We start from the raw sequence: 23,803 nt of genomic DNA, 5'->3' as shown, positions 1-23,803 counted from the left end.
GCAGCACAGTGGTTGCAGCTTAGCTTGTAGATCACATGACTGGTTTCACAGGTAGCCCTGCCTTTGATGTGATAGGTAATGTTAGTGACTGGACTGGAGTAAGTGATGGTAGGAGGATGTATGGGACAGGTCTTGCATCTAGGTCTATTACAGGGGTATAAGCTATGAGGTAAGGGATTGGGACTAAAACAGCTTTACTACATCTTTTGCCAAGGCTTTAACTACCATTCATCATACCCAGAAACGAGGAGCAACCCACTCAAAATCTTTCCCACTTCTCTCAAAATGGTATTCCCTGCCCATTCAATCCAAGAAATATTCTGGTCAAACCTTAAGCCACACCTACTGATAACCCTGTGCCCCATTGGTCATACTACAGAGAAAGACCAATGTGCAACAACTGTCCTATTCCATTCCCATCACAAGCACAATCTATTAAGAGGCAGGGCTGCCTGTAAAAGGGCTCGTATCATATAACATCTCTGCTGCAAGTTCTGCTGACATTTTTATGTGGAACTGACCAGTAACCAACTGTCCACCAGCATGAAAGCACAGCTGACCATGCAGAGGCAGGACACACTACTGAGTGCAACATGGCTGATTTCAATGGCCGCTTGACAATCTGTGCCAAGTGGATACTCCTCTACCTCCTCCCTCCCCCTCCCCAATACCAATTTCTCTGGATAATGTATGTGAGAATCGTCATTATAACATGCCCTTCAATATCACAATGCTCCTGGCCTCAATCTCAAGTAGCCCTGTCACACAAACACTTCCACTCTTGTCACCAAACTCCTCACTTCACTCATTCTACAAACACACCATCTTCTCCACAGTCTCCCTCTTTCTCTGTTTTATCTCCCCCTCCAAATCCATTACTCCACAACACTGTGTGGCACACTACAACTCTCCTTGACTGGGTCAGGGTGAATTTACTGGTGCCACATTCCTCTCCCATCCACTTGCTGCATCTCCATTCCAACCATCCGCCCTCCTCCTTCCTCCAACACTTACTCTCCCTCTTCCCCATCTCCTCCTCCTACTCCTTTCTCCACTCCCCTCCATACTCGTCTCACCCACTACACCGGACACAGCCATTTGGCCAGTTAAGCTGTGTCTCAGGTAAAGTGTAGTCAGCTGAAACAATGTAATCATGCAGGTGCATGTGTATGTGTGTATTCTGTACTAATTATATCTGAAGGGGGACATTGTGTGGAAGCTTATCAATGTTTCCACCTCAATTATATTGTGAGTTGTTATCTTTACTCTTCTGCTTGGAACACTTGTCATAATGAGGCACCATATTTTGTATCCTCATGTCAACACATGACGTAAAATACAAAGCAGCTACAGCTTCCTTGACAATATTATTATTATGGAATTTCTTGCCAACAAGGAAAGCCCTTAGGTGCAAAACAAGGTGAAAAGCATATGGGGAAAATTGTGTTGATGCCACAGTACAGGCACAAGTATTGCCATGCATGAAAACAACTACACATCCTAACATGCCATGTCTCCTGATTTTGATTATACAACAGAATTTGCAGTGTTCCAATATGCATTTACACTGATGGTTCCACTGTTTTCCAACAAACAAATCAGCAGTAAACTTTGTGATGAAACAACATACACAGAAGCTTACAAGTGGTCAGAACAACTCAGATTTTTATCTTCCATGCTGTGGATATGTGGATCCTTTCTATAGGTAGTCATTTTGCTTCCAGAGTCTCATGCATGTCCTCATCGCACTTAGAGTAAGAATGTGATTCATAAGGTCACCACCCTCCTGGCAATACCCCATCTCTAATGACCTCAATGTCAACAGGATGTTAAACCTAATCTTCCTTCCTTCCTCACAGTACCTTTTCCAAAAACGTGAAACATCTACTTCATGTTATCTTCTGTTACAAAAGATGGGATCCAGAGGAAGCAGAATTACTAGAAATTCAGCTGGTGCCACACAAAGTTATGCATTTGTTGTTCCTTCAAGAGCCTAGACCAATTTCTGTGATTCCAAAGACAGTTGTCCACTGAGTTCCCAATCACATGCATCATTTTTCCTTTACAGTACACTTCACAAATTTAATGGTGAATCTTAAGCGAGTGATGGATTTCATGCCTTCTGCCTAACTGAATACACATCAAAATGTGTGTTGCTGTCATCTCAAATTTGTGTCCATCTTGCAGCTAGTTGGCACAAAGGCAGATTCTTATCTTGCAATTGCAACATGCGATGTAAATTACTTATTCTGTTGGTAGCCTTTGTTTAAATAAGTATTATATATATATATGTGTATGTGTATGTGTGGATGGATATGTGTGTGTGTGTGCGCGAGTGTATACCTGTATACCTGTCCTTTTTTCCCCCTAAGGTAAGTCTTTCCGCTCCCGGGATTGGAATGACTCCTTACCCTCTCCCTTAAAACCCATATCCTTTTGTCTTTCCTTCTCCTTCCCTCTTTCCTGACGAGGCAACCATTGGTTGCGAAAGCTAGAATTTTGTGTGTATGTTTGTGTTTGCTTGTGTGTCTATCGACCTGCCAGCGCTTTTGTTTGGTAAGGAAACATTCCACGTGGGAAAAATTATATATAAAAACAAAGATGAGGTGACTTACCGAACAAAAGCGCTGGCAGGTCGATAGACACACAAACAAACACAAACACACACACAAAATTCAAGCTTTCGCAACAAACTGTTGCCTCATCAGGAAAGAGGTAAGGAGAGGGGAAGACAAAAGGAAGTGGGTTTTAAAGGAGAGGGTAAGGAGTCATTCCAATCCCGGGAGCGGAAAGACTTACCTTAGGGGGAAAAAGGACAGGTATACACTCGCACACACGCACATATCCATCCACACATACAGACACAAGCAGACATATTTAAAGACAAAGAGTTTGGGCAGAGATGTCAGTCGAGGCAGAAGTGTAGAGGCAAAGAAGTTGTTGAAAGACAGGTGAGGTATGAGTGGCGGCAACTTGAAATTAGCGGAGATTGAGGCCTGGCGGATGACGAGAAGAGAGGATATACTGAAGGGCAAGTTCCCATCTCCGGAGTTCGGATAGGTTGGTGTTGGTGGGAAGTATCCAGATAACCCGGACGGTGTAACACTGTGCCAAGATGTGCTGGCTGTGCACCAAGGCACGTTTAGCCACAGGGTGATCCTCATTACCAACAAACACTGTCTGCCTGTGTCCATTCATGCGAATGGACAGTTTGTTGCTGGTCATTCCCACATAGAATGCATCACAGTGTAGGCAGGTCAGTTGGTAAATCACGTGGGTGCTTTCACACGTGGCTCTGCCTCTGATCGTGTACACCTTCCGGGTTACAGGACTGGAGTAGGTGGTGGTGGGAGGGTGCATGGGACAGGTTTTGCATCGGGGGCGGTTACAAGGATAGGAGCCAGAGGGTAGGGAAGGTGGTTTGGGGATTTCATAGGGATGAACTAACAGGTTACGAAGGTTAGGTGGACGGCGGAAAGACACTCTTGGCGGAGTGGGGAGGATTTCATGAAGGATGGATCTCATTTCAGGGCAGGATTTGAGGAAGTCGTATCCCTGCTGGAGAGCCACATTCAGAGTCTGGTCCAGTCCCGGAAAGTATCCTGTCACAAGTGGGGCACTTTTGTGGTTCTTCTGTGGGGGATTCTGGGTTTGAGGGGACGAGGAAGTGGCTCTGATTATTTGCTTCTGTACCAGGTCGGGAGGGTAGTTGCGGGATGCGAAAGCTGTTTTCAGGTTGTTGGTGTAATGATTCAGGGATTCCGGACTGGAGCAGATTCGTTTGCCACGAAGACCTAGGCTGTAGGGAAGGGACCGTTTGATGTGGAATGGGTGGCAGCTGTCATAATGGAGGTACTGTTGCTTGTTGGTGGGTTTGATGTGGACGGACGTGTGAAGTTGGCCATTGGACAGGTGGAGGTCAACGTCAAGGAAAGTGGCATGGGATTTGGAGTAGGACCAGGTGAAACTGATGGAACCAAAGGAGTTGAGGTTGGAGAGGAAGTTCTGGAGTTCTTCTTCACTGTGAGTCCAGATCATGAAGATGTCATCAATAAATCTGTACCAAACTTTGGGTTGGCAGACTTGGGTAACCAAGAAGGCTTCCTCTAAGCGACCCATGAATAGGTTGGCGTACGAGGGGGCCATCCTGGTGCCCATGGCTGTTCCCTTTAATTGTTGGTATGTCTGGCCCTCAAAAGTGAAGAAGTTGTGGGTCAGGATGAATATATATATATATATATATTTCTACTCTCAAATTAACAAGAACAATATAAGGATTAAATCAGACACATAGAAAATTCAAGATTGAGTATAACGTGTACATAATGATAAATCTCTACTCGTGAAATAGAAGATGTGTTGAACTGCCAACAGGTATGTGACCAACAGACTGCTTTGTATTTGGATGAAGTCCTTCTCCTAAAAAAAATTAAACACGCACTTGTTGCTGCAATCTCTCTCTCTCTCTCTCTCTCTCTCTCTCTCTATCTCTCTGGTGTGTGTGTGTGTGTGTGTGTGTGTGTGTGTGTGTGTGTGTGTGTGTGTGTGTGTGAGTTCTGATAAAGGACTTTGTTTCAAAGCTAAGCCTTATCATGACAATTACATATACATTAATTAGCACAATGAACATATCAAGAAAGTGATACTTCTGATCTGTTGGTTCACACAACACATTCTTCAGAGACAAGCAAACTAAAATGAAGAGCACATAATTTTGGACAAATGTGGACAAAATTGTGGCACATTTTTTATCCTCAGAATTTCAAGGTAATGCAAGAGTACAAATTCCCTTTCAGTTTGCCACCAATCATGCAGTGAGCATAACTGGTATTACAAGAGAATATCTCACTGATTTTTAACACAGTTCGAAGTATACATCTTAGTTCTAATGAAACACAAGATTAAAGTTTTTTTCCTCAAGACTGAAAGTGAAAATCACATCTACATCTACATGGATACCCAGAAAATCACACTTACATGCCTGGCAGAGGGTTCACTGAACCACCTTGACATTAATGATCTATTATTCCAATCTAGAACAACGCGTGGAAAAAACGAACACCCATATCTTTCTGTGCAAGCTTTTATTTCCCTTATTTTATTATGATGGTCATTTCTCCCTCAGCACCAACAAAATATTTTTGCATTTGGAGGAAAAAGTTAGTGATTGAAATTTCATGAGAACATTCAGCCACAACGAAAAATGCCTTTGTTTTAATGGTGTCCACCCCAAATTCTGCATCATGTCAGTGACACTCTCTCCTCTATTTCGCAAAAATACCAAACATGTTGCTCTTCTTTGAACTTTCTCGATGTACTCTTGTTAATCTTATCTGGTAAGGATCCCAGACTGTGCTGCAGTACTCCAAAAAAAGGACAGCCAAGCATAGTGTAGGTAGTCTCTTTAGTAGATCTGTTACATTTTCTAAGTATTCTGCCAAGTCTGGTCTTCCCCCCATTTTCTAAGCATTCTTCCCAATTTAAATTGTTCGTAACTGTAATTCTTAGGTGTTTAGTTGATTATACAGCCTTTAGATTTGACTGATTTATCGTGTAACCACAGTTTAACGGATTCCTTTTAGCACCCATGTGGATGATCTCACACTTTTCATTATTTAGGATCAATTGCCAATTTCTGAACCATGCAAATATCTTTGCTAAATCACTTTGCAATTTCTTTTGATCTTCTGATCAGTTTATTAGATGATAAAAGACAGCACCACCTGCAAACAATCTAAGATGGCTGCTCATATTGCCTCCTAAATCGTACATATAAATAAGGAACACCAAAGGTCCTATAACACTAGTTTGGAGAAAGCCAGACATCACTCCTGTTTTGCTCGATAACTTTTCGCCAGTTACTGCAAACTGTGACCTCTCCAACAGGAAATCATTAATCCAATCACACTTTGTGTGTCTAAAGAGCTGTTGTGCTTCGCAATAACAATGTTTTATAAATCAGTGCTGACTGTGTGTCAATAGACCATTCTCTTCCAGCTAATTCATAATGTTTGAACACAGTATATGTTCCAAAATCCTGCTGCAAATTGACGTTAATGATATGGGCCTGTAATTTAGTGGGTTACTCCTACTGCTTCTCTTGAATATTGGTGTGACCTGTGCAACTTTTCAGTCTTTGGATACGGATCTTTCATCGAGTGTGCACTTGTATAAGATTGTTAAGTATGGAGCTATTGCATAAACACACTCTGAAAGGAATCTAATTGGTACACAGTCTGGAGCAGAAGATTTGCTTTCATTAAGTGGTTTAAGTTGCTTTACTGCTCGGAGGGTATCCACTTCTAAGTTTCTCATGTTGGCAGCAATTCTTGATTCGAATTCTGGAATATTTACTTCATCTTCTTTGGTGAATGAATTTCAAAAGGCCGTGTTTAGTAACTCTGCTTTCACAGCACTGTCGTTAATAGTATTTCCATTGCTATCATGCAGAGCATACTTTACATACGACCAGAATCTCTCTGGATTTTCTGCCAGGTTTCGAGACAAAGTTCTGTTGTGGGAATTATTATAAGCATCACACATTGATGCCCGTACAAAATTTTGAGCTTATGTATAATATCGCTAATCTTGGAGAGCTGGTGTTCATTTAAATTTGGCATGCTTTTTTCTGTGTTTCTGCAACAGTGTACTAAGGGGATCAGCTCTGTCATTTTATTTGTTTTTTATTTGGTGTAATCCTCCAATTGCTGTTGATACTATTTCTCTGAATTCAAGCCACATCTGGTCTGCACTTACATTGTTAATTTGGAAGGAATGTAGATTGTCTCTCGGGAAGGCGTCAAGCAATTTTTTATCTGATTTTCTGAATAGGTATATTTTTTAGGATCTGGTGGTTACAATATTCAATCTCGCTGTGACAACCCTGTGTTCACCAAGCCCTGTATCCATTTTGATGCTCATTATTAGCTCAGGATTATTTGCTGCTAAGAGGTCAAGTGTGTTTTCACAACCATCTAATATACACATGAGCTCATGAACTAACAGCTTGAAATAATTTTCGGAGAATGCGTTTAGCACAATTTCGGATGATATTTTATGCATACCTCTGGATTTAAACATGTATTTTCACCAACATACTGAGGGTAAATAAAGTCACCACCAACTATAACTGTATGTGTTGGGTACATATTTGAAGTTAAACTCAAGTTCTCTTTGAACCTTTCAGCAATTGTATCATCTGAGTCTGGGGGTCCATAAAAGGATCTAATTATTATTTTATTCCAGTTGCCAAGAATGATCTCTGCCCATAGTAACTCAGAGGAACTATTTGCTTCCCTTTTACTACAAGATTAACTACTTCTAACAGCAACAGACACGCCACCACCAATTCTCCTTAGCCTATCCTTTCGGAACACCGTTACATTCTCCGCAAAAATTTTGGCCGAACTTCTATCCAGCTTTCAGTGCCTATGACTATTTGAGCTTCAGTGCTTTCTATTAGTGTTTGGAGGTCTGGTACTTTCCCAACACAGCTACAACAATTTATAACAGTTATACCAATGGTTTCTGTATCTATGTTCCTCCTATGTTTGACATGCATCCTTTGAGACTGAAACCCTTTTTGTATTTCCCAAGACCCTCTGGCCTAAAAGCCACCCAGTCCTTGCCAGACAGCCTCTGCTACCTATGTAGCTGCCTCCTGTGTGTAGTGGACTCCTGACCTATTCAGCGGAACCCGAAACCCAATCAACCTATGGCGCAAGTTGAGGAATCTGCCATCTACACAGTTGCAGAACCATCTGAGCCACTGATTCAGACCCTCCACTCGGCTCTTTACCAAAAGTCCACAATCAGTCCTGTCGACTATGCTGCAAATAGTGAGCTCTGCTTTAATCTTTCAAACAAGACTCGCAGCCTTTACCACTTCTGTTAGCCGCTTGAAACCACAGAGAATCTCTTCTGATCCAAAGTGACACCCATCACTGGTGCCAACATGAGCCACCACTTGCAGCTGGCTGTACCCTTGCTCTTCATGGCATAGGGAAGGATCCTTTCCACATCTGGAATGACTACATCTGGTACGCACATGGAGTGCACAATGGCTTTCCTCCCCTCCTTGGCAGCCATGTCCCTAAGGGGGCCCATATGTGCCAACATTGGTGCTCCATCTACCAATTATCCCATCCTCTATGACTGCCCAGACCTTGCAGACTGAGAGGTTCCCTCTGAAACAAGACAAGTGACTGCATCCGGTTGAGTGACAGTGTCAGCCACAGTCAGCACCTGGAATGTTAGTCAGACTAACCAGGGAGGCCTTACATGTTGCCCCCTGAGAAGTCTTTTGACACCTGCCATGCTTCAAGGCAACTTCCCACTCGACTATGGGTGAGTCAACCTCAGTGCGTGCAGTAATGGGCTGGTCACCAGTGCCGACCGATCAGTAGACTCAGACATACTGGAAGTTAGTTGGATCTGCACCGCCAGCGCACAACAGTCATGCACATCCACTGCAGCTTCAAGCTGTGTAACTGAAGCCATAACAGCCTCGAGCTGACAGTGCCTCGCATCTGCACACAGCCATCACAGTTCCCATCCATACTAAAGACCATGGGAAACTACACTACATGGACAAACAAAGACAATCAACATGCACTACAGAGCACTACAGTGGACACACAGAGAAACACAAGAACTGTGTCCAATAAAATGGATTAATATGGAGAGACTCAAAAACTGACCTACCAAATCACACAGGTGAGACTAAATAATCCACTCCTGATTAGGAACTTGTAATTTGTCACAAAATCCGCTTACTTTCTGATGCAAATGAAAGTGCAAGAAGTGTGCCTATTAAATATTAAATTAACACACAGAGACTCAAAGACACAAACTACCAAAGCACGCAGATGAAACTATAAAATTCCCTCTTGGTTAGGAACATACAAAATTCAATATTTGAGAAAGTGAGAAAAATGCGAGAAATTCAGTTTATTGGGAATTAAGACTACACTAAAATAATGAGTAATGTGGACTTATTCACTTTGCTTTCATTCAAGTAAGTCGAGAAGAAATAAACAAATTTTTATGTGACTTGATGTGAAAAACATCCAGAGTTCTACTGAAAAAGTTATGATGTGAAAGACTGTCAGAAAGAGGAGTTGAGCACAGAAATTTTATGGAAAATGCTTGCCACAACATGAGTCAGGTAAGTGACACGTATGCTAAGGAATCCACAAATTTATCTACTGTTCTACTGGGTGTAACCATGATGAAGCCATACAGCGGAGCAATCGAAGTACCATGTGGAAGGGGAATATCAGTTGTCCTAATCCATGCTTTGCCTTCTACTGTAACTTTTTTTCTTTGGTTTGTTTCTGTAAACACAAATTCTTGTCGCATTGTCGCTACAAATGTATTGGCTGTTCAGATGGCATAGTAAAGAAATAATGATTACCATACAAATGTGTGCCACTGTCATGGTTACATGGCTCATTATGGTTCAATGATGGATCTGTGCTGGCTATTTTGCTAAAACAATGATGCATCTGAAATTTTATTTGTGAGCAGGTGCTAAAGCATACATACTTTTGGGCGAAGCCTAATGATTTTTGCTGACTGAAGAACACGGAATTGGGGATGCATGAGGAAATTCCTAGCTTGAGCTCTTAGTCCCCACTTTTGCAGCATCCATGTATAGAAGAATTTTTCTGAAATGTTCTCTGATAATTAACTATGCACTAGAATGTTCAATAGAGGAGAAAAACACTAGGGTCAGATAAAAATTAGAACATGTAAAATGTGCTGTTGGTATAGGTATATGTAGGTAGAGGTGAAAGATTAGTACAAGACAGAAAGAGATGGGACAACTGCACACAGTGAATTGGGTGGTCTCCAGACTGAAAATTTAAACATCCACATAGTCTTGGAAGTCAAAGGCCCATTTGGTGGTAAGGGAGGTGGGAACATTTATCACCACACTGTGCTGTAAATCAGTCAACATCACGAAGTAAACTGATGATGTCACTGAAGATACAAAGCTGACAGGTTCTCACTATATATATTACCAAATGAAAGTGCTGGCAGGTCGACAGACACGCAAACAAACACGTTGATGGATATGTGTGTGTGTGTGCGCGAGTGTATACCCGTCCTTTTTTCCCCCTAAGGTAAGTCTTTCCGCTCCCGGGATTGGAATGACTCCTTCCCCTCTCCCTTAAAACCCACTTCCTTTCGTCTTTCCCTCTCCTTCCCTCTTTCCTGACGAGGCAACAGTTTGTTGCGAAAGCTTGAATTTTGTGTGTATGTTTGTGTTTGTTTGTGTGTCTATCGACGTGCCAGCGCTTTCGTTTGGTAAGTCACATCATCTTTGTTTTTAGATATATTTTTCCATGTGGAATGTTTCCCTATATATATATATATATATATATATATATATATATATATATATATATATATATATATATATATGCACACAAGATATCTTATGAAGAATTAAACTGACCAAAAAACTAGTAGCCAATAGCTTACTGCTGCTTGCATCTGTCTCGGAAGAAAAATTTGTTTACCAAATGAGCTTAGTTTTGCAAAAGATTTGTATGATAAAATACAAAACAAAATGTTCAAGAGACATGCAAACATACCTGGCAGATCTCGCACAAATCTTGGCATAAAGTGGAATTGAGCACAGCCAGATGAATCAGAATGGGCATGAAAATCCATGTCTACAAGTTCCAGTATCTCCTTAAAGAGATATGTATCTAATAACAGACAGAAACAAAAGCACAGACACAATTAACTAAAAATAATTGGCATGTTGGTAGTACATAAAAGTAGAAAATTGTAGTTACTTACAAAAAAGATCCAGCTCTCGTATTGTAAAGTTCTCAGGAAGCTTTTCCTCAATGTAAAGAATAGTGTATTCAATATTGAAGCGAATAACTTTACATGTAGGTAGCTTGTGCAAAGGAAAGTGAGAAAACATTGAGAAGCCTTCAAAAATAAACTCATGTTCATCATGTTTAATGATTGTTGGCGTTTTAGTCTGAAAAATGTAATAAAATATAGTTGTGTTAAAATATAAACTGCGAAAGACAATTGTATGAAGAAATAAAAAGGATACAACTTGATGCACCAATACTCACCAAAAAATTTGTTGGTGGAGATATAGTAATATGATAATGGTAAAGTCGATCAGCATTATTTGTATTTATATCACATTTCAGTAAGTGACTTTCACCAGCATATATTCCATGTCGTATACCACTTCGTCGAGCTTTTGCACTGCACCGGCACAAGGGACCGTCATTCATCTGGAGGAACAAAAAAATTATTCACTGAAGATATAAAAAGAGCACATACCATAGCCTGGAAAAATAGACACCTAACAGCTTTGTCTCCAGATATTTAACCATACAAAAAATGAATCTGTGTGTGCATACACATTTATCTACTCATGTTTTTCTTCAGGTAAATAGTACAGCATAATAAAATATTGCCAAGCTTTCTAGCTTTCTAATATAATTTCATGCCATTACAGGAGTACAGGGAACTTGTTCCACTATAAGTCTTGGAACAGTGCTGTCGTAACCAGATATGAGGCATGATATAGGTGACAGGATTTTGAGGGTGTCAATTTCTTGGTATACGAGTGGTCGTGTAGAGGAGTGAACAGGGACAAGCTGAGATTTTTCAGGTCTCCGTAGTTGGAGACAGTACAGAAAGACTTGGACATCAGGCTGAATGAGGAAGATTTGCCGATGACAGTGAAATGCGACTCTGGGTTGGCTTAATGCTCTGCTTTTTATTGCTTCTTCATGTGTTAGCAATGAAAATGCAGAAGAGCACAGAAAATGGTTTATAAAACCACAGATGAGGCTTACCAGAATCTCCAATCTGTTACCTGAACAAATGGTCACCTAAAACTGTAACTTTTGAGATTCCGGTATACACAGTAATGTATGGTACTACAGAACATGAACTATGGAAGTGCCAGTTTATATCGCTTTAATCGAACCTTTAGGTTCAAATACTCATCACAGTGTAAGCGACATACAGACATAGGTACATGTAGACAAACATACAATAGAAACCAATAACACCAGCCCGCAGGTATTTACAGGCAATCTTTGAAAGTCCTTCTTAGTGCACAAAATTAACTGAGCCTGAATGCTCACTTACATAGCATCTGCTGTAGGATTGTTCATTTGAGGGTGCTGTTGTTTCTGGAACTCTAAAACTCTTAACTCGCTTGGCATTTTGAGGGCCTCTACATACAGCGTTTGAGGCCGGTTGCTTATGCTTTTTACCTTCAATTCAATAAATTCTCAATGTGTGTAACCTCTTAACGGGTTGATGAAAGTGGCTTGCGCTGTATATATCTACCTAAGTCACTGGGCTTACAACTAGTATTTGTACTTACATGATTATTCTCTTTTTTTCTGGCAATGACCTTGGTCATTACATTTACCTTACCAGGGGATGATTTGCCCTTGAATCTTAGACCCTGATTGTACAGTTCTTTCTTCTACAAGTGACATTGGTGTGTACATATACATGCAAGAATACACGAGTTTCTCTTTTCTATTTATGTGTAACGATACATATTAATTAATAGAGGGAAACATTCCACATGGGAAAAATATATCTAAAAACAAAGATGATGTGACTTGCCAAACGAAAGCGCTGGCACGTCGATAGACACACAAACAAACACAAACATACACACAAAATACTAGCTTTCGCAACCAACAGTTGCTTCGTCAGGAAAGAGGGAAGGAGAGGGAAAGACAAAAGGATTTGGGTTTTAAGGGAGAGGGTAAGGAGTCATTCCAATCCCAGGAACGGAAAGACTTACCTTAGGGGGAAAAAAGGACGGGTATACACTCGCGCGCACACACACACACACACACACACACACACACACACACACACACACACACACACACACATATCCATCCACACATATACAGACACAAGCAGACATATACAGAGACAAAGAGTTTGGGCAGAGATGTCAGTCGAGGCGGAAGTGCAGAGGCAAATATGTTGTTGAATGACAGGTGAGGTATGAGTGGCGGAAACTTGAAATTAGCGGAGATTGAGGCCTGGTGGATAGCGAGAAGAGAGGATATATTGAAGAGCAAGTTCCCATCTCTGGAGTTCGGATAGGTTGGTGTTAGTGGGAAGTATCCATTCGCATGAATGGACACAGGCAGACAGTGTTTGTTGGTAATGAGGACCACCCTGTGGCTAAACATGCCTTGGTGCACGGGCAGCACATCTTGGCACAGTGTTACACCGTCCGGGTTATCTGAATACTTCCCACTAACACCAACCTATCCGAACTCCAGAGATGGGAACTTGCTCTTCAATATATCCTCTCTTCCCGCAATCCACCAGGCCTCAATCTCCGCTAATTTCAAGTTGCTGCCACTCATACCTCATCTGTCATTCAACAACATCTTTGCCTCTGCACTTCCGCCTCGACTGACATCTCTGCCCAAACTCTTTGCCTCTGTATATGTCTGCTTGTGTCTGTATATGTGTGGATGGATATGTGTGTGTGTGCGAGTGTATACCCGTCCTTTTTTCCCCCTAAGGTAAGTCTTTCCGCTCCCGGGATTGGAATGACTCTTTACCCAAATCCTTTCGTCTTTCCCTTTCCTTCCCTCTTTCCTGACGAAGCAACCGTTGGTTGCGAAAGCTAGTATTTTGTGTGTATGTTTGTGTTTGTTTGTGTGTCTATCGACGTGCCAGCGCTTTCGTTTGGTAAGTCACATCATCTTTGTTTTTAGATATATGTAAAGATACATACGTAGATTTGTCCATTGAAACAATTAATACATCCCTGTAACACAAATATGAACAATACATAATCACATCCTCTCCAATCTTCAACTGTGATCTTGGTGACGAAGCACTGAGGTTAGGAATATTTTCGCTTAGGGGGGTGCACTTCTTGTGAGATTTTTCCATGGGCTGAATAATAATTCACTCATACGTGGTCATAACACTTCTTTCCACTTTCTACACTGGGTACAGCATCTGAAATGTCTACACATCTAACTTTTACATTGCTCACTGATGTCTTCCTTCTCTGTCCTATCATCCTGTTTACTACTGCTGCCTGGGTTAGGCTTAATAATGGCAAAATGACCAGGGGTCTGCCTGGAGTGAGGGCTGATCACAATGTCTCCCTCGCCTACACCTTTTGAATTCCTCTACATAGGTCCCTCTTACATAGATTTTAAGACAGAATGTAGCCTATTCTTTCCCCTTTATATTTCAGAAAACATCAACTCGACTTAACCATAACCTCAAATGTCTGAAGTTAAATGAACTGCTTTAATCTGTGCACATGTACAGTTATAAACTTTTTGTTCATTAATTGGAGTACTACATTTGGTCTATGAACCCTTACAATATGAAAAGGTCCTCTCCATGGTCTTGTTAACTTCTTTGACTGCCCTCTTCTCACACTTTTGTCATGTAATAATACTTTGTCCCCTGTCTTGAATTCCTTGGGGTTTTGAACAGGATCATAATATTCCTTTTTCTTCTTGTACATTCCTCATTGAAACACCTTGCCATCTGACACATCCGGCACATTCCTCCTTTAATTTGTTATGTTATGTAAGCATAGTAGTTGTGTTGTAGTTTGGCCAGAGCTGACTGTAGGATCCCAGGTATGTTGCATATTCTCCCAAAAAATAAATCAAATAAAGTGAATCCAGTTGATGAATGCAGCGTGGTGTGCTATACAAAAATGGCAAAATGCATCCATTCATCTGTCTTCCTGCCTTGATCCCACACAATAGGATAAATATTTTGTTAGCAATTTATGTATCCTTTCAAGTGCTCTGTTTGTTTGCGGATGGTACACACAGTACTGAATCTTCTCAATCTTCAGTACACAAACCCTCTTTAAGATATCGCTTAGGAAGTTTGTTCTGTGGTCACTCAATAACACTGACGGTACTATGTATCTGTTAATTATTCTCCTTACTAAGACTCGTGCTACTGCGTCATTATCCTGATGTGCTGTAAGCTCTGCTACAATGAATTTCGTTAGGGCATCCAGAAATGTTAGGATGTGTCTCTTCCCCTTCTCTATTACCTGAAATGGTCCAACTATGTTGATACCACAAAGAGTAATCTTGTTCTTCTGACAACTTTTGCAACTCTGAATATATTCTCCTATGTCTTTATTCATATCTCCCCATGATCTATATCTTTTAATACAGTCATACGTCCAGCTGATTCCACAGTGTCCACCTGTTGGCCAATTGTGAAATTGCTTCATAATAGCTCACTTCTCATCTTCACTAATCGCTGGTTGCATATCACTTCGTTCTTCTTTGTCGATCCCTTCCACATTCCTAATGACTACATTTAGGTCTTCTGGTAACTGTGACAATCTATCTGCTACTGTGTTTTATGATCCCTTTTTGTATATTACCTCAGAGTCTTATTCTGCCAGTTTAATCCTGAATTTCATTAATCTCGAGGATGGATCACTTATATGTGCCAATCATTTCGAGGGTTTGTGATCAGTACATGCACAGAATTTTCTGCTGTACATGTAATGTTGGTAGTGCTCCTCTCCGCACACAATAGCTAAGAACTCTCACTCAAACATACTATACCTACACTCGGCGCACTTCAGCATTCTGGATGCAATGGTTACTGGCAAACTCTGTCTGAATTTTCCTTGATTCAATAAGGCATTGATCGACTGCTTGCTAGCTTCTTTTGTAATTATGAACTGCTTCATAAAATCAGGATATTTTAAGATCACAAGGGGGGGGGGGGGGGAGGCTATCTACTTTGTCTTTCAATTCCAGGATAACTGCTTCCTGCTGAGTCAACTACTCACAGTTTGCTCCTGTCTTCAATAATTGATGTAACAGTTTCATTACCCAACTGAAATCCTTGATAAAATGACATGATCCATAGAAAGCTCTTTAATTGTTTCGTAGCACTAGGTCTTGGATATGTTTTTAGCATGCCCACCTTCTGTGGATCAGGTTTTAATCCTTGTGTTGTAATTATGTGGGCCAGGTAAGTTACTTCTTTCTGTAAGAACTCACACTTGCCAACCAGCAATTTTAAATGATGTAATCAGAACCTTCCAAATGCTTCTCCAAGTCTCACATTACACTCTTGTAACATAGCTCCAAACATGACTCTATCATCTAAATATACAAACATCTTGTGTTCCTGAAGGTTGGTTAGTACCGTATTCATCAGTGTCTGAAAAGTGGATCCACCATCTACTATGCCCTTTGGTAACCTTTCGTATTTATAATGCCCTTCTTGAATAAAGAAGACTGTTTTCTCTCTATCATCTGCATTCAACAGTATCTGGTTGTAAGCCAATGCACAGTCTAAAGTGGTGAAGTACTTGGTGTTTCCTACATTCTCTAAAATCTCATCAGTACGGGATAACTAATGCAGATATCATTTAATCTCTAGTAGTTCGCAACTGTTCTCCACTTTCACCATCCAAAAGCATCCATCTTCTTCAGAATCATCAATAAAGGGAAATTCCACCTATTTGAGCTCAGTGTAATGATATCCTCCTTAATATCACACCTATCCCATTACGAAGGTCTTCCTTTCGCATCTCTGGTGATAGATATTTGCCACTGTTCCTTGTGCTTGTGGTTTCTATTTAATTTCATGCTTCAACATCTCAGTGTACATGAATCTATCTCCAGGCAGATGAAATACAACATGGTATGCAATACACAAGTCAATAATATGGGTCCTTTCTTCTTAGATTCATTTCCTTTAGTCTGCTTACAACCTTGTCTCTTGGTCCACTGAAACTATTATGTAGCATTCCTTGCCTTCTCCTATGTCAGGCACTGCTTCTATCCTTCCTTTGCAACATCCCAATATGACTTCTTCTTCTTCTCCTCTGGTATCCGAAATATTCATGGCACAAGTGCTTCTCTGCAGAGAGGTCAACAAGGCTGCAGGCAAATATACTTCTGTTTGCAACTCTTGTTTCTCCAGATCTGTATTCTGGACTTTAATTCCTAAAATCTTTTCTTCTCATAGATCCACTCATGTAACATTGCAAAGACACCCTTTCCTTTCTGCCTATTGCTCATCTTTGTTTCTTGTCTCCCCCCAGATGTCCGGATTAATCCGGACATGTCCTCCTTTTTAGCTCTTTGTCCGGGGTACGGGCGGATTTTTACAGTGTCCGGTTTTTTTGCAAAGTTGAACGTAATACAGTTAAATTTACAATTCGTCCCGTTCTATTGCTGCTTTCTTAAATACTTTAACTATTGGCACAGCAGTCATGATAAACACGCACGAAGGCGATGTTAGTAGGTGGCATCAGGATCGTCGATGTTATCGTTGATTGACCTATAAATGAATGCAAATATCAAATATTTAAAATTTTCGTTCCGTATCTTCGCTTTGCTTCCTGTAGTGCACGTGTGATTGGTGAGTGTAATTTTTAACTGAGTGAGTTACGTAAGATATTTGGCTATGTCGAAACGAAAGTGTACATTTTCTGATGTCCTTTCCTGCAAATATCCGGCTTTCAAGAAAGGGAGAAATGAATTTGAAGCGGAATGTAAGATATGCGGAGCTGGAACGTACGTCTCAGTGGCCAATAAAGGTAAGAAATAACTCGACAGATTAACTGTCATGGTTTTATTTCATTGTTTCATAGCCATTCAATTTATTTGTATTCGGAAGGTTAAAGTGCAGTTTACATGTCGTCAGCTGCTGCTTGAATTGTAGATGTTGGTAGCGGTGCGTCAAATGAAGGGAGGTGAATGGGCTTACGTTTTTCGGTTTGTAAACAATTCTGTGTTGTTGACATAACAAAACAGTTGGCGCCACACTGTCACCACAATCAATGTTTTAATTTTTTTTATATTGCTCAGTTAACCACCACCTGACCATCAGCAACAATTAACTACTAGTTTTACTGGTAATTCCTGGCAGTCACGGGACTTGTCCAAAGCTGGCGAGTGGTATCCTCATTTGCAGTTGACCCGTTGGATATGTCCTCTTTTTTCTTCCTTTGTCCTCCTTTTTGAAGCTGTTTGTCCTTTTTAAACAATTGCATCTGGTCACCCTAATCTTATCACTTTTTATACCTTTTAGTTCCTCGCTTTGCAGGTCTCTCTTCTCTCTTGGCTCTTTAAGTCCGATTCTACCCAAATTTGGCTCCTGTTCCACCCATAACCTTACCAGTCTGCCATTGACCCATAGCATCTTTGTTGCATATTCCATGATTACTCTTAAACCCTTACAGAAATCTCTGACTAAATTCCTTCATACCGGGCATCCAACTCATCCTCCACTATATGAAACTTGTATTCCATGCACTCACCTTTATCTGTCCTCAGTGTTAACATCGTGGCTCCGCATGTCCCTACTACTTCTTTAGCGATCCCTTTAAGTTTTATGTTTTTCATAGGAGTTACTGCCCATCGTACACTCCAATGCTGATTCCTTTATTATGCTCACTCGAGTGGCACTATCTACAATGAAACTTGTGGTTCCTGCACTTCCCGGCACACATCTTATGTTTACAAAATCATTCCTGCCCTTGCAACCTACTGACTACAGCTTTTTGGCACAGGTTGACTGCACACTCATGTTGTTCTTTTGTTTCCTTGTTTCTGATTCTTTGTATTCACTAGCCTAGAATCAGTACTACACCATCAAGCTAAGTGTCCCGATTGTTTACAAACATAACATATCATGAGTCTTGCCTGATCACATGCCCCTGGATACCCTTGAAGATTGCACTGATGACACACCATTGGCCGCTAGCTTCTGTTTACCCTGTGATGACCTTCACATAGTGTTCCCTTTATTCTTCTAGGTAGTTTTGGAGAATAAGGTGCTTGTTTCTCTGATCAACTCAGCTGCATGGTGTTTATTTTTCTGATGTGTTTCTCCATTGTGCAGTTGCTTGCATGATAGCATCTCTTGCACCTGAAAGGGTGATCTCTCGGGTGACTGGATTCACTGAACCTTCCTTTACAAGACACGATGGATGTTTCTTGTGCTACCTCTAAATCCTCTTCTCTTCCTCTCACCACTGTTTTATGACTCTCATGTTTGTTTCACAGTATGAAGATTGCCTGTACAAGTTTCCCAATTAGATCATGGCTAACCAGAATGTCTGATGCCCTAATCACAACCTAGATGATTCCTTGAAATTGGTGTTGCAACTTGTCTCGCACTTTTGGCCATACTTTTGGTCCTTTTATGTCTACCAGAGAACAATAAAAACACATGGTAATCCTATGTCTGTTTTGACTCGTAGTTCTCCAGTAAAATTCCCTTCATATTTGCTCCAGCTGTTGTCAAATCACATACGAGTAGTGAAGTTCAAGTTGCATCCACGAACCTAGTTTTAACAAATTTTAATAGCATACTATGACTATGGCTCAGCATTAGTTTAAATACAAGTGCTTGTCCACAAATTCCCTACGTTCATTTTTAATTCCGTCAAAAGTTCTCAGGACTAAGTTAAATGTTTTAGACAAGACTACATGCAGAGCACGTTTCTCACTACATTCCAGAATCATATTACATTACGCCGGGAAAATTTCAGAAGTCACATCATATTACATTGTTTTTTTTTTTTTTTCTTTTCTTTTCTACCCCACAACTGTGGACCTCATTTCCATACTATGCTGCATTTCTCAGTCAGGTAGCAGTGCTCTGTTCACATTTCGTACACGTGTGAGGTTGAATTCAGTGTGATCAGCACACATGTGCCACTGATTCACGTGTCAGCATTCTCAAACTCAGCTCTCATAACTGCTGCAAAGGTGTTCTGTCTTGTTTACCGTTGTAGGCTGCTGGATGCTGTCTCTCAATTCTTCGACACGGGAGGGTGACTTCTCCTTCTTCTTCTTCTTCCTTGCTTCTCTATTGCCTACACTAAATAGGACTGCTCTGCCTGGGCACCCTATCCGGTCCACCTTGAAAGCTCAATCTGGTTCATCCTAAAACAGGGCTAGCTAGTTCTCCTGACGTAAAATTCTATCTTCTGTACTCTAAGGCATCTTACTTCTTAGTAAACATGTGCAGCTATGTACCAAAGTCAATACACTAAATTTGACACCTGTTTTATATGTTGTAACCTGAAGAGGATCACAACATAATTTAGAAGCTCACACTGAGATCAGATGTGACTTGTAAGTTTGAGGACACCTATTTGTTAGTACACAAGTACTTGCGTACAGGAGTGAAACAGCAATGGAGTCAAGGTGAGATTTTTCGTGTCTCGTCAGGCTAAAGGAGGTAGATATGGTGTGATAGTGAAATGAGACTCTTGGTTGGTTTACTGGTCTGCTTTTCATTTTTACTTTATAGGTTAGCAATGAACAAGCAGAAGTGCACAAAGTTAATTGAGCCTGACTACTCACTTTCGGCTGGTTCATATGAGACTGCTGTCGTTGACTGGAACCCTTGTACTCTGCTGAATTCCAACTCGTTTTGAACTTGAAGGCCTCTATGTATGGCAAAAAGACTGTTTGCTTACAGATAATACATGACTTCATCACTTTTTGACACCAATTTGCAATCAGTGTGTGAGGAATCAGCAAATTCTCAATGTGTGCAACCTCTTAACGGGCTAATGAAAGCAGCATACACTTTACGTTTCCACCTGAGTTATCAGGCTTACAGCCAACATTCATTCTTAGATGATTTTCCTCTTTTTTTCTAGTAACTTTTCATGATTTGGTCATTACAGTGAGAATGAAACACATAGCAGTGTTGATAATTTTTTTAAAGCTGTACAAACTGAGAAAAACAACTCTGAACCAAAGGCAAACACAGATAAATGTAATGTGCATGGTTTCAGGCAGATACTGTTGGTTTAATAAATGCTCAGCCAATAAAACTACATACAATGTCTGGTACATTCAGTTTGTTACATGCTTCTAATGAATGTTACTCTTGTTTGTATAGGTTATCATTACTTTGGAATCAAATGTGACCAGTGTAACAGTAAAACAGGACCAGATCACCTGTATGTGACATGTTTCTGTAGATAAAAAGTAATTTTGTAATTAAAAAATGATATTCATTAGTTTATCAATCGGATTCCTTTTGAATCTATACCAAACCACTTTGCTTAAGAATCTGTGTTATGTTTATAGAAATCTTTATTACCTATTCCACTTTTCATTTGTTCCTACACTTTCTTTCTTCTTTTGTACTCTTCAGTACTCTTACCACAAGTTCAATTGCACCATCTATCCTTGGAAGGATTTTCATACACACTTTTTTACTGCGCCATTTTTTTCTGAACATGAGTCTAACAACAGATTTGTTGGCTTACTGCATATTTCTGAGGACTCTTCCTTCCCTCACTTATCTCATTAGTCAACTCTTTAGAGCCCTGTCAAATGTGAAGCCTGTTTTCTGTCACATGACACAATGATGTACATGCTACTATGCATACACTGCTTTTTTTCTGAAATACTTACAAACACACAGTACATTCTCAACTGAAGCACAGTTTCTGAAAGCAGGCAGTAATGTGAACACATCTTTCTTAAACTAGATGACTAAGAAATGATGCATTAAGCATGAGAGACTTCTTTCCACATGAGTGCACCTAATTACAACAATAATATTCCATTTTCAATTCTTACAGCATGAGAATACCTTAACAATATCAAGAGAGGAAAAAAATACAACTATACTTTCAAGTATGAGATTGTATGCTCATCTGACATACCTCTCCTGGATCATTGAACCACATTTCTGGGTGCAAACGATATGGATGTAGCCTCTTTCTTTCTAGTTCTTCCATTGTGCAATCTTCTTCATCAGTTGAACTTTCTTCACTAGAGCTGCAACTTGAGTCACGTATTTCAGCTGAAATGACATAAAGGCCACATATAAAGAGAACAGTTTAAAGATGAGGTCAAAAGATGCTGTACTTTTAGGATCCATAACATGAAGGAAGTAAAATCATGTTTATTAGCAACTAAGATATGAACCAAAAATCAATTATTATTTTTTATATCTTAGAGCAATGGGCAATAGCAAGAATACATCAAAACACATCAGCAAGTAGTGTCACTCTTCATGTATTGTGCCAATTCCAGCTTTCAGACTATGAGTCACTAATGTCAGACTTAAAGTCAAAAGTACCTCAATTTAAAGTCATTTTGACTGTTAATTGACTGTGACAGTTTCAAAAATATGGAAAAGTTTTTCAGAGAGTGATATTTAGCTTCATTTTAAAGCATCTTCAGTAGTCTCTGTAACAATATGGTTCTTCCTCCAATTGTATTTGCTAGGAACAGTTCTCATACTCTGAATTACAGCCATAAACAGTATTAAACTGATATCAGTACTCGTAGTTTTTTTTGTTTATTACTTAATTTTTAAAGTAGTTCTATACACGTGTGTTACATTTTTGTACAGAGCACTCCCACTGACATGAAAGATATTTGCATATATGTGGTGCATCTTCTTTTGGTCATGTCCCAAGAAGACACACCATTTTGATCCAGCAGCCACTACGAATTAAAGACACGAAGGAATTACAGACCTTGGCTGCAAACCCTAGCACACTTCCCACAGCTCAAAATTCTCACCTTATCCACACACTGCTAATGTAGTGCCTCTTGCCCATTATCCTCATTACTCATGGCATTTCGCTGATTCCTGTAAAGAGTTTGAGCCTGGTGGGCATCGGTACTGAAGAGATCATGGCCCATCCTCACCGTCATCTGTTCTTTCGGACGTTCTTTTTGACCCAGCACCCACTATGAATTCTGTTCTGAATGTCTGTTCTTTTGGATATGTTCAAACAGCAAATGATCTCTTCAGTGCTTATGCACACCAAGCTTGCACTCTTAATAGAAATTGGCGAAGTGCCATGAGTAATGAGTATGACAGGCAAAGGGCACTACATTAGTAGTCTGTGGATAAGTTGAGAATTTGGGTCTGGTGGGAAGAGTGCTAGGGTAGGCTGTGCAGCTGCAATTCGACTGTGTCTGGATGGCTTAGTGGTCACAGCATCTCCCTAATAAGCAAGAGACCCGGGTTCGAATCCCAAACTGGAACAAATTTTTAACTTTCCTCATTGATTGAAATCACTGCCCACTTGCAGCCAATATCTGTAATTCCTTTGTGTATAAATACATTTTTGTTTCACACTATATTGAGTCTTTTTCCATCTAATGTACTTCATTTTGATATTGCAGGATGCAACTGTCTTATCTTATGTTGGCAGTGGTAGTGTCTGCTATTGTTCTTTGTGCATTTTTATTTTTCGACTGGTGTGTGTGTGTGTGTGTGTGTGTGTGTGTGTGTTTAAGCTCTAGTTCTTTTTTTAATTACATTTAAACTTTATCCTGATTTGATTCATATAGAATGTTACACATCATATCACTGGCATTGTAGCACACCACTGTACACAGTCGTTACAGTTACCATTGCCTAGTGGCAAAGCCACCTCAGCTGTTTGTATTGCAGCTGTAAGTGCAGTATGCTAATGAAGGGCTTCCATCCCCAACAATAAGTGTTTATTACAATTTTATCATGTTTCTATATCATATGATGATGTCAATCAAGGCTATAAATTTTTATGTGTGTCCTTTATTAACTTCAAGAAGAAATGGCCGTTAGTTAATTTATCATACTGCTCTTACTCATAAACATGCACATTCTATTTTAGCTCAATCTGTGTTCATAATGACTGATACCAGTTATTGAATAAAACAAATATTTACAATCCTAGATTGTTTTGGCTCAAATGGCTCTGAATACTATGGGACTTAACAGCTGAGTTCATCTGTCCCCTAGAACTTAGAACTACTTAAACCTA

The 23,803-nt window shown here is 40.2% G+C and overlaps 1 protein-coding gene across 2 annotated transcripts in view; it reads right to left on the bottom strand.

The window, feature by feature from the left end:
• The window catches only part of LOC124788152 (ribonuclease 3), a 239,843-nt gene that overhangs the window by 200,269 nt on the left and 15,771 nt on the right, over positions 1–23,803 (bottom strand). For both annotated transcript variants that reach the window (XM_047255299.1, XM_047255301.1), the window contains exons 4-7: positions 21,701–21,840; positions 11,103–11,270; positions 10,813–11,002; positions 10,602–10,718 (exon numbers count right to left, since the gene is read on the bottom strand). In XM_047255299.1, coding sequence (XP_047111255.1) covers positions 10,602–10,718; positions 10,813–11,002; positions 11,103–11,270; positions 21,701–21,840 — 615 coding nt within the window. The remainder of the gene's footprint in view (positions 1–10,601; positions 10,719–10,812; positions 11,003–11,102; positions 11,271–21,700; positions 21,841–23,803) is intronic.

Source organism: Schistocerca piceifrons, chromosome 3, assembly GCF_021461385.2.
Source record: "Schistocerca piceifrons isolate TAMUIC-IGC-003096 chromosome 3, iqSchPice1.1, whole genome shotgun sequence".
In the NCBI taxonomy this organism is placed as follows: Eukaryota; Metazoa; Arthropoda; class Insecta; order Orthoptera; family Acrididae; genus Schistocerca; species Schistocerca piceifrons.
Note: the sequence above shows the minus strand (reverse complement) of the source record. Positions and strands in the feature narration are given on the sequence as shown.